The sequence below is a fragment of the Eleginops maclovinus genome, chromosome 10, assembly GCF_036324505.1.
Source record: "Eleginops maclovinus isolate JMC-PN-2008 ecotype Puerto Natales chromosome 10, JC_Emac_rtc_rv5, whole genome shotgun sequence".
Taxonomy (NCBI): domain Eukaryota; kingdom Metazoa; phylum Chordata; class Actinopteri; order Perciformes; family Eleginopidae; genus Eleginops; species Eleginops maclovinus.
In genome coordinates, this window is record NC_086358.1 from 3,809,868 (window position 1) to 3,826,560 (window position 16,693).

At 41.3% G+C, this 16,693-nt stretch overlaps 2 protein-coding genes across 2 annotated transcripts in view; one reads left to right on the top strand and one right to left on the bottom strand.

The window, feature by feature from the left end:
- The window catches only part of shisa9a (shisa family member 9a), a 48,705-nt gene extending 47,823 nt beyond the window's left edge, over positions 1 to 882 (bottom strand). The window contains exon 1 of the mRNA XM_063893283.1: positions 368 to 882. Within this exon, the coding sequence (XP_063749353.1) occupies positions 368 to 882 (515 nt within the window). The remainder of the gene's footprint in view (positions 1 to 367) is intronic.
- A 1,891-nt stretch (positions 883 to 2,773) lies between these two features.
- The window catches only part of cpped1 (calcineurin-like phosphoesterase domain containing 1), a 37,791-nt gene continuing 23,871 nt past the window's right edge, over positions 2,774 to 16,693 (top strand). The window contains 2 exon segments of the mRNA XM_063892941.1: positions 2,774 to 2,980; positions 7,616 to 7,834. Of these exon segments, the coding sequence (XP_063749011.1) occupies positions 2,917 to 2,980; positions 7,616 to 7,834 (283 nt within the window). The 5' untranslated portion in view covers positions 2,774 to 2,916.

The window sequence follows — 16,693 nt, forward strand, 5'->3', positions numbered from 1 at the left end:
CCTTATTCTAGTGAAATGAACCAGCCCCCGCCTGTTGAGAGGAGAGTAGCTGCACGTAATGTTGTGCCATACACCACAATGGTTGGATAGATGGAGTGGACAGAGCATGCAGCACTTTTTTTCTTTCCCATAGAGAAGAGTTGCTCTGGTTGCCAAGAAACCACAGCCTGTGTGAAGCATAATATGCCTAATGCATTACAAGCAGGACCACTGATTCCTTATATATGAACCTACTTTGTACAGATGAAGAAAGGAGCGCTTCACATCAGTGCGTGCGTAGGCTACTACTGCGAGTCTCTTTGTAAACAAGCGCACTAAGAGAAGAGGGTGACAGGAAAAGGGAAGGGAGGGAGGAGGGGAGACTCACCTGGACATGTTCTCTCGCTGAGGCCGGTGCGCCTTTTCCAGCCCCAGTTTGGTGAAAATCCCCACAAGAGCCATGATGGCCACTACTCCACATATGATGTAAACGATTAAGTTCGTCTTGTCTTTGGTGCTGTCGTGCAGCTTGTTGATTTTTTTGTAGGGAGTCTGTCCGGTCTTCATCCACACCGGAGTGTCGTAATTCTTACAGGTGCTCTGGTCCAGCCGCGAGTGTTTGTAGGAGCAGCAGAAGCGGAAGCCACAGGTGCCGCAGCAGTACAGGTAGTTGCCCGTTTTGCAGACGAACGGTGGGTCCCACTGGCCCATCACGTCGTAGTAACCCCGGCAACTGTCCTCCGTGTGCGGGGTCTCCTCGGACACGCTCTCCTCCTCCCTGGATCCGTTGGAAGTGGCGATCATGACGAATCCTCCGAGCAGTCCCGGCTCCCCGTCAGCCTTGCAAACCAGAGCCATAAGTTTGAGCAACAAGAAGCCGAGGAGAAAGTATTTCCCTCTCATGGTGCCCTCTCCTCCGTTCAACTTCAAACGAAAAGACTTGGAGAGAGGAATAAGGGCGCACGGTCATGATACGCTAAAAAAAAGTCCAGAAACACACATCCAAATAGCGACGCACCGTCATCCGCGCCGACCAACATCTTTATGCATCCAAAAGAAACGCGCAGAATGAAAAACAACCCCCGTGGAAATGTATTTATCTCTCCATCTGTCTCAGAAACGCACTTGCAGACTCGGATTGTTCAGGAGTGCATCACTTTACATATCCATCGGTGCGCTCTTACGCACAGGAGTAGGCAGAGACACAAGCCGCACCGAGGCTGAGAGCGCAGTGAGAGGAGAGAAGAGGCGAGGGTGGGAGAGCCTGGTGCGCAAAAGGAGAGGAGGAGGAAGCATGGGGAGGGAGTGAGACTGCGAGGGATGAGGAAGAGAGAAAAAGAGAGAGGGAGAGAGGGAGGGAGAGCATTGATTGTGAAATATTACAATAAAAGCCCCGGAATACGCGCAACACTGTCCGGTTTTGTCGTCGAGGAAAAGGCGTGGGAGCGTCCCCCTCCCCCCTCTCTGTCGTAGGTTGCCATTGTTTTTGGAAAATCCTTAAATCACAATAATGTGCCACAATAGGCAGTGTCTGGCACAGCTTCTTAAGCAGTGGATACATTTTGAAAAATAGCCCCTGAACAAAGAAGTGGCCCAGCAGGAAGCAATGCCCACCAGACCCCTGAGGACTTTCTAAGAAACAGAAAGGGTTCTTAGTGGCGCTCTGACGAATCAGCTCCAAAATCAATCACAACCACATATAAGATAGTTAAATCCTCATGGACATAAAGCTTAGAGCTGGAGAAGCGAAGAGCCTCAATCTTGAATTTAGTTTGATCAGAAATTATTAGTTTTTGGAAAACACAAATTTTATCGGAGTACGTTTTATATTTTATCTCAAGTTTGTCAATTGCAGTTGTTTTTTGTCTAACAGGTGCAGTGTGATGAAGGTGAATCTGTTTTAAGTACCTGAGTTGAGCTGAAGAGTGTTTGATAAATGCTGCTAAATAAACGTGTACATAAGTGGCCTGTTTTTAATGTTATGGTTAAAAAGCAAACCTCTAAAGCACCTATAAAGATAATTGAGCCTACTGGGATCATTGATACTGAACAATTAACTTTCATTTGAATTTTGTATTTAACTTTAAAGCTACCAGATGAGCACTTTCTTCAGACAAAAAGAGAGCAGGGGGACCAGGCTGAATTCCATTAACTACCTCTGTCAATGGTGCTGAAAGCCTCCTGTCTCTGTCCATGGTACTTCTTTTTTTTTTTGGCTGGGGGCGAGTGCAAATGTTTTGGACTAAAGGTGTTTAATGTCATCTAATTACGTCCAAAACCTGTAGAGAATAAGACAAAAGCAGTATGCATACGTAGTTTTAAGCTATACTTAATAGTGTTTACTTTGAAGTCAGTACCTGGTTTGTTAATGAAGTGAAGTACATTTACTCGAGTATGATTCTTGAGTAGTATTTTTATTTATGCTACTTTATACTCCACTACAACATATACATAAATAAAACAAACAGAACATTATGATGTATAACTACAGGTTAAGATATCCAGCAGCAGTATATCAAGATATTAAAACAGCTGTGACACTTTAATGCATACATAATTATAATCCAGTTATTTAGTATAGATTTTAAATGGGGCATTATGCAACATAAGTCCTTTAGGAATTTAGTTATATTTTGATGGCAATACTTTTTTAGTTTTACTTCTGAACGATTTGAAATGCAATACCTTTACTTGCAACGGGGTATTTGGACACTGTAGTATTTCTAATTGTCCCGAAGTAAAGATCTGAGTGCATGTTGCAGCCACGAGGGGGACAGCCCCACACACTCAGGGACAGGCATGGCAGTCGATCACCGATAGATTCATAATCACAACAGAGCCGCACAGACAGCTGGAGACACCCGACAGATCTGCTCAGAAGTTCCTTGACAAGTCACCAATAAGTTTCCTTGGACTTTTCATCAACAGTTGGATGTTATGGCGGACAGTGAGGACATCTTTCTCAGGGCTAAACATCGGACCTTCAGCGGACTGACTGAAGGTAGCTTCTTTAGCAACCGAGTAGCTAACTGACATGCTAATGCGCAACTAATGCTTTCCATACGTGGTGCACAAGTTGCTATTGTTTTCTGTAAGTTAATCATCTGACAGAGCACGCGACATCACGCGACAACGTTTGTGTAGCTGTGTGTGGTTTTAATACTGCCTATCAGCCAAAGCGAGGTTAACTGCTCTCTTGTGTTTACAACATAAATAATGTGTTGTGTTCCAGTAGCTTAATGAATCAATACTGTGCACAACAGCTGTGCTCCGTTGTTGTTGTTGTTGTTGTTGTTGTTGTTGTTGTTGTTGTTGTTGTTGTTGTTGAGTATAGTGGCTATAGCTGGTTTTCATTCCCTGTAAGTGAGTTTAAAAGGTGTTTAGTCCACCAACGTTACTTTGAATGGCGTTGGTCTCTGATGAGGAACTCTCATTTTGCAGCAACTTTTTAGCATTTTTTTTGACGAGGATGAGCTTTTTTATAGGTCTTCTTTTCGGTTGCTTCTCGGAGGGAAATGTTTGTTATATTTTAACCAAAGTTGCATTACATATTCTGAAAAAATATGAGTTAACAAAAAAACTGATGATGTACTAGAAGCTTCCAAACCGTATATTAAAGCGCCTTCACCGTCTGCAACATAAAGGGATTCATATATTAAGGATTAGCCTAATCCAGTAATATAATCAGTCAGCCATCTGGAATAATAAGTACTTTTTATACTTTAAATATATGTTTTTGTTCCTTTTTTTAAGTAAGAGTTTGACATAGTAATGCATTAAAAAAAAAGCAGACACCAAATCAAATTCCTTGTGTGTTCAAACGTTTCTGGCAATAAACTTAATTCTGATTCAGATCAATAACTGAAATACACTCATATAATATATATATAATTCGGAAATGTTACTTTTTCAAGTACTTTTATTTTTGGTACCTTAACTTAATTTTGATGCAAATCATTTTATGAAGTTACTGCAGTATTTGAAAAGCAGGACTACTTGTACACTGTGGTATTTGTATTGTTACTGAAGTAAAATATCTGAGACCTTTTTCCATCAAAAGTAGATGAAATGAGTCCAAATGTGTCTGAGTCTGCAGGCAGGTCATTAAAGGATTCAAACCCTACAGTACTCACCCTCACACGCTCAGTTGGTATTCATCGAGAACATTTACAATCTGTTTGGTTCCTTTGTACCTTTGCAGAAACCAGTTGGTACTCGAGGGGAGGAATTGAATTGTTAGTATTTTATTATTTTCTGCAAAAGCAAGCCCCGTGTGCTTTCATCTCAGATGATGATTCATTTTGTTTGGAGCGCACAATCGGCCACCTGACAAATCTGTGCGATTTATGTTTGAAGTTGTGCTCGACCAGCGGAGCCACACACTGCCTCTTATCTCCCGTCATGGGAGCTTTGTGGCTCCTGCAAGTCCTGCTGTTTGTTCGTTTTAAATTTCTTTTTTATTTGTCTGTGAAAAACTTCACACATCTGACTCCAGAGAGAGATTGTGATGTGAAGAACGCTCGGGGAAAGCTCACAAAGCTGCAGGATTTTGTTTGAGCCCGCCCTGCAGCTGTCGTGAAATCTTTAAAGATTGTGTCTGTTGTGCAAAGAATTCAGAGGACCAACCTGCACGAGGGTGTAGAGGCACTTTTATTATCTAAGGCTTCAACTAATGACTATTTTCTTTATTTAAATATTCTAATGATTGTTTTTTTGAATTATGAATGTATCTTTTTTCTATAAAAATAGTCAATGTACATCTCAGTTCCTTAAAGCCCAAAGTGATGTCTTAAAATGTCTTGTTCTGTCCGTCTCAAACCCAAAGACATTCAACCACATTTCCATATTTGAGACGCTGAAAACAGCATTTTGTTTTTGCCATTTCTGCACCAAATTTAGTTGAATGATTTTGAATTATTTGCAGATTCTATCGATTATTGTACTAATGGTTGCAACTATCCCAGGGGCTAAATACATGTCAAGTAGGACGGCACAATTATTTAAATTGGATTTCAATAAAGATTATTGCAATATTTTAAATCGCAGGGAACACAATATTTGATCAAGGCTATATATTTATTAAAATACAGTTTTTTTAATAAAGTATTGTGGAGCTGAAGAGATATCCCGGTCTGCAAATGGTGCAATCATGCAGTGTAACGCTACTTGTATATGCAAATGTGTGTGCACCCTTACATGCCTGTTATTGTTATTTCAATATGCACTTGAGTTTGGAGACACCATACCGAGCTGCAAGAGTTCAAGATGTGCTAATAGGAGCTTTTGTTCTGGTCTCCTCTCTCTAAAGACGTAAAGGTTGCCGGACTTCTGAGACAAAGCTGAAACTCTACACTACAGTGGCTTTTTCTGCATCTCAAATTCAATTTCAGTAGTCATTAGTTAAAATCAAGGCCAGGCTGGTTTGGACTGAAGGCATTCTGGAGTGATTTAGTGAAAGAGATAACAGCGATAATCAGGAAAGAAGAAAGAAGTTTCCTAATGTCAGCCAAACCGAGGGGATCATTGTGAAGCCGGTTCCCAGGAGGGGGGCTCTCTTCGTGGCTCTGTTTCTTTTTTCCTTTCTTTGTTCAAGTTTCTCTGGAGGATCGAATTATCATACACTCATTTTGGAGAGCGAGAGAGAGACACGGAGAGCACGTCAAATTTGTGATTTTATTTACCAAATATTTTCAGGTGAAGGGGTCAAAAACATACTTCAAAAATACTTCACAGGTTAAAAAACGCCACTCTGATACCTGGTTTTGTTTTATATAAAATGGTGGTTTTTAACACATTTCTGGAGGCTTTCAATCAGGCTAACGGTTTTTAGTTGCCTCCTCCTGCTCTGTTACTCATCTGCTCTCTGTTCTAGTTGTGTGTTATTGCAAATTGTCAGAGGACACTGAGTGGTTAGTAATCCCCGCTGAGTGTGTGTGTGTGAGGGGATTTGTGCAGATGCTGTCTTCACTTCCCTCCAGAAATTAAACAAGTGGAGCACAAACTGTTTACACCTGCTCTTTGCATCCGTCCACTTGTGGGCAACAAGGGCACTACATTTCCATATCCCTCCGCCGGGGGCCGTCTCACGTGTCCTTCCCTCGCCAAACCTTGTTATCCTTGGAGTGTCTTCTTCTGTTCCACACAGACGTCCAGGAGCTGCTTTCCTTCTTGATGAAAATGTGAGAGGGATTAAATATGCAATATAAGAAAACAACTTGTTCCTTCCACTCATACACCAACATGTAGCTAATTATTTAGCACATGCAGCGTAAGTGAAGCTGTACATTAAATCTCCCCCCCCCCCCCTTTTGTCTTAACTCCAATGAATATACGTTTTATTTCATCACGCTTTCACAGCAGGCCTTAAACTGTTTAATAAAGCTGTGATGAAACATAATCATTAATGCTTTTATTTTTCTTCAACAACTGAAAGCTTTAAAAGTGCTGCTATTATTATAATAAATATTATTAGTATTATTGTTATAATAATTATAGTTATTATTATTATATAGTTATAATAATAATAATAATTATAATAATAATAATAATTATTATTATAATTATTATAATAATTATTATTATTATTAAAATAATTATTATTATTATAATAAATATTATTAGTATTATAACTATACAATAATAATAATTATTATTACTATAAATATTATTATTATAACAATATAATAATACTAATAATATTATTATATAGTTATTATTATTATATAGTTATAATAATAATAATAATTATTATTATAACTATATAATAATAATTATTATTAGTATTATTGTTATAACTATAATATATTATTATAACTATAATAATTATTATTATATAATAATTATTATATAATAATAATTATTATATAATAATAATTATTATTATATAATAATTATTATATAATAATAATTATTATTATATAATAATAATAATTATTATTATATAATAATTATTATTATATAATAATTATTATAATTATTATTATTATTATTATAATAATAATTATAATAATTATTATTATAATAATTATTATAATAATAATTATTATTGTTATAATAATAATAATATTTATAATAATTATTATTATTATAAATATTATTATTATTATTATATAGTTATAATAATAATATTTATAATAATTATTATTATTATTATAACTATATAATAATAATAATATTTATAATAATTATTATTATTATTGTTATAATAATAATAATATTTATAATAATAATAATATTTATAATAATTATTATTATAAATATTATTATTATTATATAGTTATAATAATAATATTTATAATAATTATTATTATTATTATAACTATATAATAACAATTGTATAATAATTGTTATTATTATTATTGTAATAAATATCATTATTATTAATATTAATGGTATTATTATTTTTTTCCCCTATTATTATTATGAATAGTATTTTAATTTGTACCTATTATGATTATTGTTGTTGTTATAAATATTATTATCATTTTTATTATAAATATCATTATTATTATTATTTTATTATTATTATTATTATTATTATTATTATTATTATTATTATTATTATTAATAACATTAACTTATTATCTTAATGCTTTAATTAAAATCTCTTTCTATTTTATGCTTTTTTTTTCTCCAGATGTGGAGAGCAAGTGGACCGGCCCTTTTTTCTTCATCCAGGCGGCTGACCCCCAGCTGGGGCTGATGAAGGCCTGGAAAGATGGCGATTGTGACGGAGGAGGGGACGAGTGGGCGGAGGAGGTGGAGCTCACCAAGCAGGCGGTGGAGGCCGTGAACCAGCTGAGACCCAGACCCAGGTTCATGGTGCTGTGTGGGGACCTGGTGCACGCCATGCCAGGTAGGGACAAAGCAGCGTTTAGTAGATTTTAAAAAAATGTTGTTACTTTTCTTTCCGCCCGGTGAGGTCTGTGATAATGAACGTATTTTTCTGCAGTCCTGCTGATTAAAGGCTGTTTTGAAGGGCTTTTTTTTAACTACTTTCAAACTTCTCTGAGTGAAAAATGCCTGCTGAGTTCAGACGGCTGTAATGAAACTACAACAGCACATGCTTATCCTTTAGCCACAGCAGTAAAGAGAAGTTCCCACAGACAAACAACACACCGGCACCCACCAGTGAAGCTGCCAATTATCCTTCCAGTGTTGGAGGACACGGCACGAACTCTAAACTGCGCTCAGACTCTTTCGCGGTCCCACGGCAGCTGGTACATCACGCACGCTCATGCAAATGCTGCACTTATTTCAAAGTGTTTGAAATGGCTCGTCCCAAATTACAGATAACAGCAAAGCATCTAGAAGCACGAGCTGTGACTCCACGCGCCACACACCAATTCACCGATGCTTTTATGCCTCGTTTGTGTTCAGCACTCCCGAGCGCCGCGTGTTGACGGACTCCGCACCCAGAGACTGTTTGTTTCTATCAAAGAGATCAGAGGATGGTTCTGTGGGAAGTAAGACATGATCAGCAGCCACACAAACACTGTTAAATGATGTACCGTTACAAACTCCATCCAACCAACTCATGTCTTTCGTTCTAAAACACCCGCTGAATTTGTTATGGTTGAATATCAGGGAATATCAAACAGTTCATTCAGACCTTACAGCTTTGAAATGGCTGACATCTTACTCATTTTAATCCGAGGTGCTGCTGTAAAAATAAAGCTATCTGATACTTGTACACCGCGTTCCACATTATTCTGCAAATGATATTTTTCTCAGATTGTCCTAAATAGTCGATGCAAATGACAGTCAGTATAATTTTCAAGTCATCAATCGTTCGAGTATGATTCAAATTGTATTGAACAAAGCTCCCGATGATTACAGTATTTTTTCAAAAATAAGAAACTCAAAATGCACTGTTCCAAATGATTCTGCACAACAGAGTTTCAAAACATTTTATAGGTTGTGAAGAACTAAAAGTAGTCATTTGCAGCATTAGGAGGTCATACTTACTGAAATCAAAGGCTATTTCAATCAGACACATCTTAACAGGCCCGGTCACATGTTCACATAGGACCCCTTCTTGTGAGTTTTTGCAGAGTTTCTGGTTGAATTTCTTTGCTGGATGTCAGAATAGCCTCCCAGGGCTGCTGTTTTGATGCGAACTGCCTCCCACCCTCATAGGTCTTTTGCCTGAGGATGCTCCAAAGGTTCTCAATAGGGTTGAGGTCAGGGGAAGATGGGGGCCACACCATGAGTTTCTCTCCTTTTATTCCCATAGCAGCCAATGACACAGAGGTATCCTTTGCAGCATGAGATGGTGCATTGTCTGGCATGAAGATCATTTTACTACGGAAGGCACGGTTCTTCTTTTTGTACCACGGAAGAAATTGGTCAGTCAGAAACTCTATATACTTTGCCGAGGTCATTTCCACACCTTCAGGGACCCTAAAGGGGCCTACCAGCTCTGTCCCCGTGATCCCGGCCCAAAACATGATTCCGCCACCTCCTTGCTGACGTCGCAGCCTTGTTGGGACATGGTGGCCATCCACCAACCATCCACTACCCCATCCATCTGGACCATCCACTACTCCATCCATCTGGACCATCCACTACTCCATCCACCAACCATCCACTACTCTATCCACCAACCATCCACTACTCCATCCATCTGGACCATCAACTACTCTATCCACTACTCTATCCACTACTCTATCCACTACTCCATCCATCTGGACCACCCACTACTCTATCCACCAACCATCCACTACTCCATCCATCTGGACCATCCACTACTCTATCCACCAACCATCCACTACTCCATCCATCTGGACCATCAACTACTCTATCCACTACTCTATCCACTACTCTATCCACTACTCCATCCACCAAGCATCCACTACTCCGTCCATCTGGACCATCCACTACTCTATCCACTACTCTATCCACTACTCCATCCACCAAGCATCCACTACTCCATCGAATCTGGACCATCCACTACTCCATCCACTACTCCATCCACCAACCATCCACTACTCCATCCATCTGGACCATCCAGGGTTGCACGGCACTCATCAGTAAACAAGACTGTTTGAAAATGAGTCTTGGTGTATTTCTGAGCCCACTGCAACCGTTTCTGCTTGTGAGCGTTTAGGGGTGGCCGAATAGTAGGTTTATGCACAACTGCAAACCTCTGGAGGATCCTACACCTTGAGGTTCGCGGGACTCCAGAGGCACCCGCGGCTTCAAATACCTGTTTGCTGCTTTGTCATGGCCAGCTGCTCTCCTAATCCGATGAATTTGTCTGGCAGAAACCTTCCTCATTATGCCTTTGTCTGCACGAACCCGTCTGTGCTCTGAATCAGCCACAGATCTCTTCACAGTACGATGATCACACTTAAGCTTCCGTGAGATATCTAATGTTTTCATACCTTGTCCAAGGTATTGCACTATTTGACGCTTTTCGGCAGCAGAGAGATCCTTTTTCTTTCCCGTATTGCTTGAAACCTGTGGCCTGCTTAATAATGTGGAACGTCCTTCTTAAGTAGTTTTCCTTTGATTGGGCTCACCTGGCAAACTAATTATCACAGGTGTCTGATATTGATTTCAATGATCCAAAGAGCCCTGAGACACAATATCATCCATAAATGTTTAGGACTCTTAAATCCAATTTGCATAATCATTTGGAACGCGGTGTAGTGTCGATCCAACAAGAACATTACATCATCTATGCTTCCTAGATCTACACATTTGCTACCGTGTGCGTTTGTTCCTTAAAAGCGATGGTGGACGTGTTCAAAGGAGAAGAGTTTGACATATTCTCAGGAAAATGTTCAAAATGGACGGAGAAAACACTCACCCTTCAACCTATAGATAAAGTGCCTAAGTTATCTTTAATGATACTGGCAATAATCCTTTTCGGTGTATCTGCCGAACATATTTGGAAGAAAAAAACACCACCAATTAAGCCTCCAAAAATATCCAAATCACACTTCCCTCTTGCCGTGTCTCTGTGCAGCAGCTGTGGTTCTGACCTGTTGTTACATATCTGAGCAGACGCACATCAGCTACGTATGTCAGCTCTATAAATGCCCCAGAACAGGTGCTCACTCCAGCACAGCAAGCAAAAAAAAAAAGCGCCCCCGACCCACTATGTAAACTACATCACTGCTGCTGAGTGCTTGCCATTTGCTGGTGACCTTTACAAGCTAAACCCTCATTCAGTTTAATAGATTATTACTTGAACCTTCCACCTATCTGTGATACATACGGCATGTTTAAACGTTGAAGTATTATCTGATAGAGTCGAGGTCAAGCTGATCAGCGGGGTTACACCTCAGTTTCTCACCTGCCCAGTGTGACGTGACTCCAGATGAATCAGGAAGGCTGCTCTGAAACGATCCATTACGCCAAAGTCAAATATATTTGTCACCAAAGCAAAATGTGGCCTGAATGTTTCCGACTGAAACCATTCAAATGTCATGCTTGATTTTCTTACGGTCATATACGGTTCCAAATAGCCATGCAGGGTAGTCACAGTGTGCAGATGTCACTTTTCCAGCCTCGGGCACAATCCTTTATTCGTGACCCCGGTGCAGATGTCCGGAGAGTGACCTGCAGAATCAATGCATGTCTGCACATCTGGAAAAAAAGAGCGTGGCATTTGACCAACATGTGACACAAAAGATGCGGAAAATTCAGAATAGGGCAATTATTTTCCAACCTCTCCTACACTGCGTCCACTTTGATATGTTGTTAGCAGTAGCCGAGCGATCCCTCCATCATTCATCAGCCTTTAAAGAGAATGGAATATGTCACATATATATTCAATTGATTAATGTATTCTCAGCCGCCTTCAGAGCCTAATCTAATTAACGCACTCTGTGAAGAGCACGGGCTTTGGGAGGGGGGGGGGGGGTGCAGCTGCAGAACATTTCTCACCGTGGTGGGTTTGATTATCAGCCGCCTCTCTGTTTCCCAGCCAGAATCTGTAAACACTGTACTCCCCCCTGAGAAGAGCTGATATTTATCTACAGGAACGTGCAGGCCTTCTGGATATTCTCAGGCAATTTCGGCTGTGGATTTGACCAGAAACACTTAAAATTCCTGTCCGATTCTGCAAAAAAATCCATACGAGATAGCCGTGTTGCAGCAGCTGGGAGGTAGAAAGTTGTTGTGTAAGGTTTTAAAGACACGTCTCTGACAGCAGGCAATATATATCTAAAATATGCACCTGGTTGTTTGCAGAAAGGCATGATTTGGCTTTATGAAATTCTTTCAAATGGAGTCTTTTTAATTCAATAATTTGTGAATAATGCCTCGGTTCCCCTCCATCGATCTTCTGCTAGGAGTTAGCCCCGTTAGATGTCTTGGAAGCGGGACAGCGAAGGCGACGTCTTTCCTGCCACAGTGGCAGCTGCTTTCCCCAATTCACCAGCTGCTTTCAACGTGCAGCCAGACAAACAGATTTCAGTAATAGAACCGGGGTTTTGTAAACAGTTTGTCACCTCCAGGAACGGCCGGTGGAGCAAAGTAAACAATCATTTTCCCGCTCATTTCCCACCTTGTTTGGAACCGACAGGCTGGTGCTGCTTCCACTGCGTGTCGGGGATATGCTGATTAATGCCAAGCCAAATAATCACACTTATAAAGGAATTCTGGTTCTGAATATACCCTTTCAAACTGTGGACAACACACAGGGCATCTGTGGCAGGCGGATGCTTTTGTTGACGGCGCTGTAATGAAATGAGTGACTGCAGAGCGCCTCTCAACGTCCAGCTGCCTGATTTGATAACAGGGTGATGGGACAGGCTGGCACGACCCACTGCGGAGTTAATGTTTGGGCGAAAAGAGCCATAAGCCGCCAAGCCATGCAGACTACCTTTGCATGACAATTAGGGAGAAGCACGAGGTGGCTGCCTGGCCTCCAGGAGTGGACACAGAGAGAGAGAGAGAGAGAGGGAGGAGAGAAGTCAGCGGGGGGGGACCTGACTCTCTACAGATCTGCATCTCTGCATCTCAGGGTCTCTCACTGTGTCTGCTTTTACATTTAATTGGATCGTGATGAAATAATCTGGCCTTGATCCTCATTTGATGAAGTTATTTAGCAGAATATTTTAATATATGCAGAGTGTGGTGTTCCTGACACTGTGAATCAGTATGTTTCCCCCTCCTTTCTGCAGAGATAATCTTTTAGATGAATGCACATGGGGGGAATAAATACAGCGTGTGTGTGTGTGTGTGTGTATAGTTCTCAAGCAGCATTATAATATTGAAAGCTTACCAGTACTTCAAAAAATAAAAAGAACTGTTGATTGTTCTTCTAGAAAAGTGCCACGGTAGATGCAGCATGCCGGCCATATTGGACACGTCGAGGTCATACACACAAGTAATGTAGTAACTATAGAGGGTCAGGACGGACTTCAATTAGAAACCAACCCTAACTTGTCTAATCTCGATCGGTTGTATTGTAAATATTCTTCTCTCTTTTTGCACTACTTTATTTATCTTTTGCACCATGCATGTTGAGTTGTTGGAGGAGCACGCGACATAAGATTTTCATTGCCAACATATACGCTGTATCTGCTGTGCATATGACCAATAAAACCTTGAAACCTTGAAACCTTGAAACCTTGTCATGAAATTCTGTCTGTTATAAAGTGAGAAATTGATCATGCTACAGGTTACTCTCTGGAACACCTACTGGGGGCAAATCTAATCAGCTTCATACCCAAACAATAGCCTTCTGAATAATCTTTGTAAATTCTTTGTGAATTATTCCTGAAAATGTAGTTTCCAGCCTCTTCTTCCATTGTTATAAAGCCACCCTGTCGCTAATTAGATAAACAACGCACCTAAATTAGAAACTGCCACCCTAGGGTAAGTCATCTGTAAAATATCCTTGGCCCCCTTTTTCTAAAATGTAACCAAAGGCGGTCTATTCTCATGCAGAACACATTTGGCTTGGCTGAGTCACAGAGCAACTCTTCCTCTTCTATTTCTATTACATTTTTGGCATAACGACCGCCAATTTTAGCCTCAGTCATGGACTCTCCTGGAGCTGCCTCCCTCCATCACCTCGGAGACTTCCTGTAGGCGTCCAAGCGTCCTTTATCATCCCCACGACTGCAGCATTTACACCAAAACATGGCCGCCGTCCACCCCTCTCAGCCCGTCGCTCTGATCGGTCCCATTCGGGGATCTATTTCAGATACTCAGCGGGAGAGTGGATAGTGTAAGCAAGGGGTTTAAACCGCCAGTCCTCGGGGACCTTTAAACGGCGTGACGTCGGCCCTCGTTACTGTCAGCCACAACGGAGCAGGTTGTGTGTGCCATCCTCATTACCCGCCGTGTCCGTCACTCGCCTGGCGACTGGGCTGCTGCTTCAGAACAGGAGGAGGGAAGAGATATTATAGCCAGAGCTGCTTCTTCCGTCTCCCGGCTGACATTTCCCCTTAAACTGTTTATTTACAATGCAAAATGAATGGGTGGCGGCCAGGGGAAGCTGGCTGTCAAGCGGCATTGTCAACAACGCTGGCTGTCGGCGACAGGAAATTGGCAACTGTATTTCTGTTCCCACAGATTTCACTCTCCGTCTCTCCTCTCCTTCGCTCTCACACTGTCCCTTCTGTCGGTCCCTTTCCTCCTCGCTCATCAGTCTGCTCTCTTTAGCAAACAGCTGCAGCTTGGTGCCTCATACCTTATTTTGACAACCTTCATTTGCAAGTCTGACGCCGTACACAAACACATTTATCCTCGCCGCTGATGAATCTGCTTTAGGAATCCAATACATCTAGGGACAGAGGAATCAAAACGTGCGTTTCTGGTAATTGTTCTGGGCGGCAGTCGCTTAGTCCTTAGGGAACCAGAGGGTCGCCGGATCAAGTCCCTGAACAAAGAGTATTTAATGTGGTCTAGTAGCTGCCCACAAAGACTAGGAACGGGTAAAGGGAGGCTGTAACTCAGGGGGACAGTACGCTGATCTGCAAATCCTGGTCTTTTGGCAGGACACTCAACCCCAATTGCTCCAGTGGGAATGTGTAGGCTCTTGACTTTAAGGTAAATGGACTGCATTTAAAACAAGCTTCATCCAGTCTTTACGACTCATCAAAGCGCTTTACATACTACCAACCATCATTCATACGGAGCAATGTGCCATTTCTTTGCTCTTGTTAAGGCAAATGCTGGCCAGTATATCTATAGAAGGCATGACCGAAGATTGATCAGTTTTGGACATTTCGATTGTACCTCAAGAACCACTGTGACTTTGCACCTTCACGCACATTCACACACCATTGGCCATGCCATCGGGAGCAACTAGGGGTTGAGTATCTTGCCCAAGAGTTCATCGACATGTTCAATCATCAATCCCAGTTTGTTTATATTGCCCAATATCACACGTTTTACATTTGTCTCTGCAGTTTGTACAGAATCTGAATACGACACCCTCTGTCCTCGTACCCTCACATCGGACAAGGAAAAACTTCCAAAGAAACCCAACAGTTAATGGAAGAAACCTTTGGTAGAGCAACAGTGGAGGGATCCCTCTGACATGGGCTTAGACAGAACCCATGACCCATTGATTGAAAGACGACTGCCCTACCTCGCAGCCCTGTAGGAATTTGCTTTGGATAAAAGTGTCAGCTAAACTAATATGTAATGTAATGTTAAGATCATGTGATTCCTCACAATCAGGGTCCTGATGTCCGTGAGTACTGGGTTTGAGATGTAGCAGGGAAGACTTGTTAGGAAAGTTATTTGATTTTGATTGAAAGGATCTTGAAGGCCTCCATTTGGATCTTATCTCAGTGGTTCTTGAGGTACAATCTAAGTATCCAAAATGGAAAAATCTCAGGCCATGCCTCCTATGGATCTGCTGGCCAGAGATTGCCCCCAACAAGACTTCTACTGACTGACAGTTCCTTGATTCCGTCTCTCCTCCAATCCAGGCCAACCCCCAAGAGATGCCTTTTCTCATCTCAAGGACTTCCTTCAATCTCGCCTCTCGCTCACTCACTTTCTCTCTCCAGTGTCTTTCTCTCGCTTATTTTCAAAGCTGACAAATGAAGAGGATAAAGAGCAGGGGGGGGCGAGATAGAGAGCTGATTAGATTAGAGGAACATGCTGGACTTAACACTCTCCTAATGAGCACTACAAAGGAACGGCGCTGCGTCTCTGGGGCTCGGTGGGGGATGATACAGCGGAGGGAAAGATTTGAGAGTGGGACGAGCTTCTGCATGTGTGTAAAACTCATAAAGGTGAAGTAGAGGTTACCCTGGGACTTTCCTGTCCCTTCTCTGTGGCTCGGAAACCTTTTTAATTGCTGTTGAAGGCGGATAATGTGGGACTCTCCGTGGGATTCTGAAGCAGAGGAAGAGTGGAGTATGAAGACTGCCGACGGACAATTTGTTTTGGGGATATGTGGAAGCATGTTGGACTCTGGGTGGAGGGTATGAGTGCAGGGAGGATTTTGTGTGTGTTTTCCTAATGGGATCCTCCAGTGGTTTGTGCATTTATAGTTTTGTTAGGGCGATCTGGAACTACCAAGGAGTGTGGAAGTGTAGAAATGCCTCTCAGTTTATACTTTACCATTTCAAACAGAGTGTGAAAAATGATTTCAGTTTATTTGTACCGAACCAAAGGTGGAAAAAAATGTACGATGTGGAATTTTAGCACGTCCAGCCTTTGTTAGCATTGCCTTTTGACGTCATGCGGCCATCGGCAAGGTGAACTTCTCCTTTAAAGACCCCCTATCATGCTT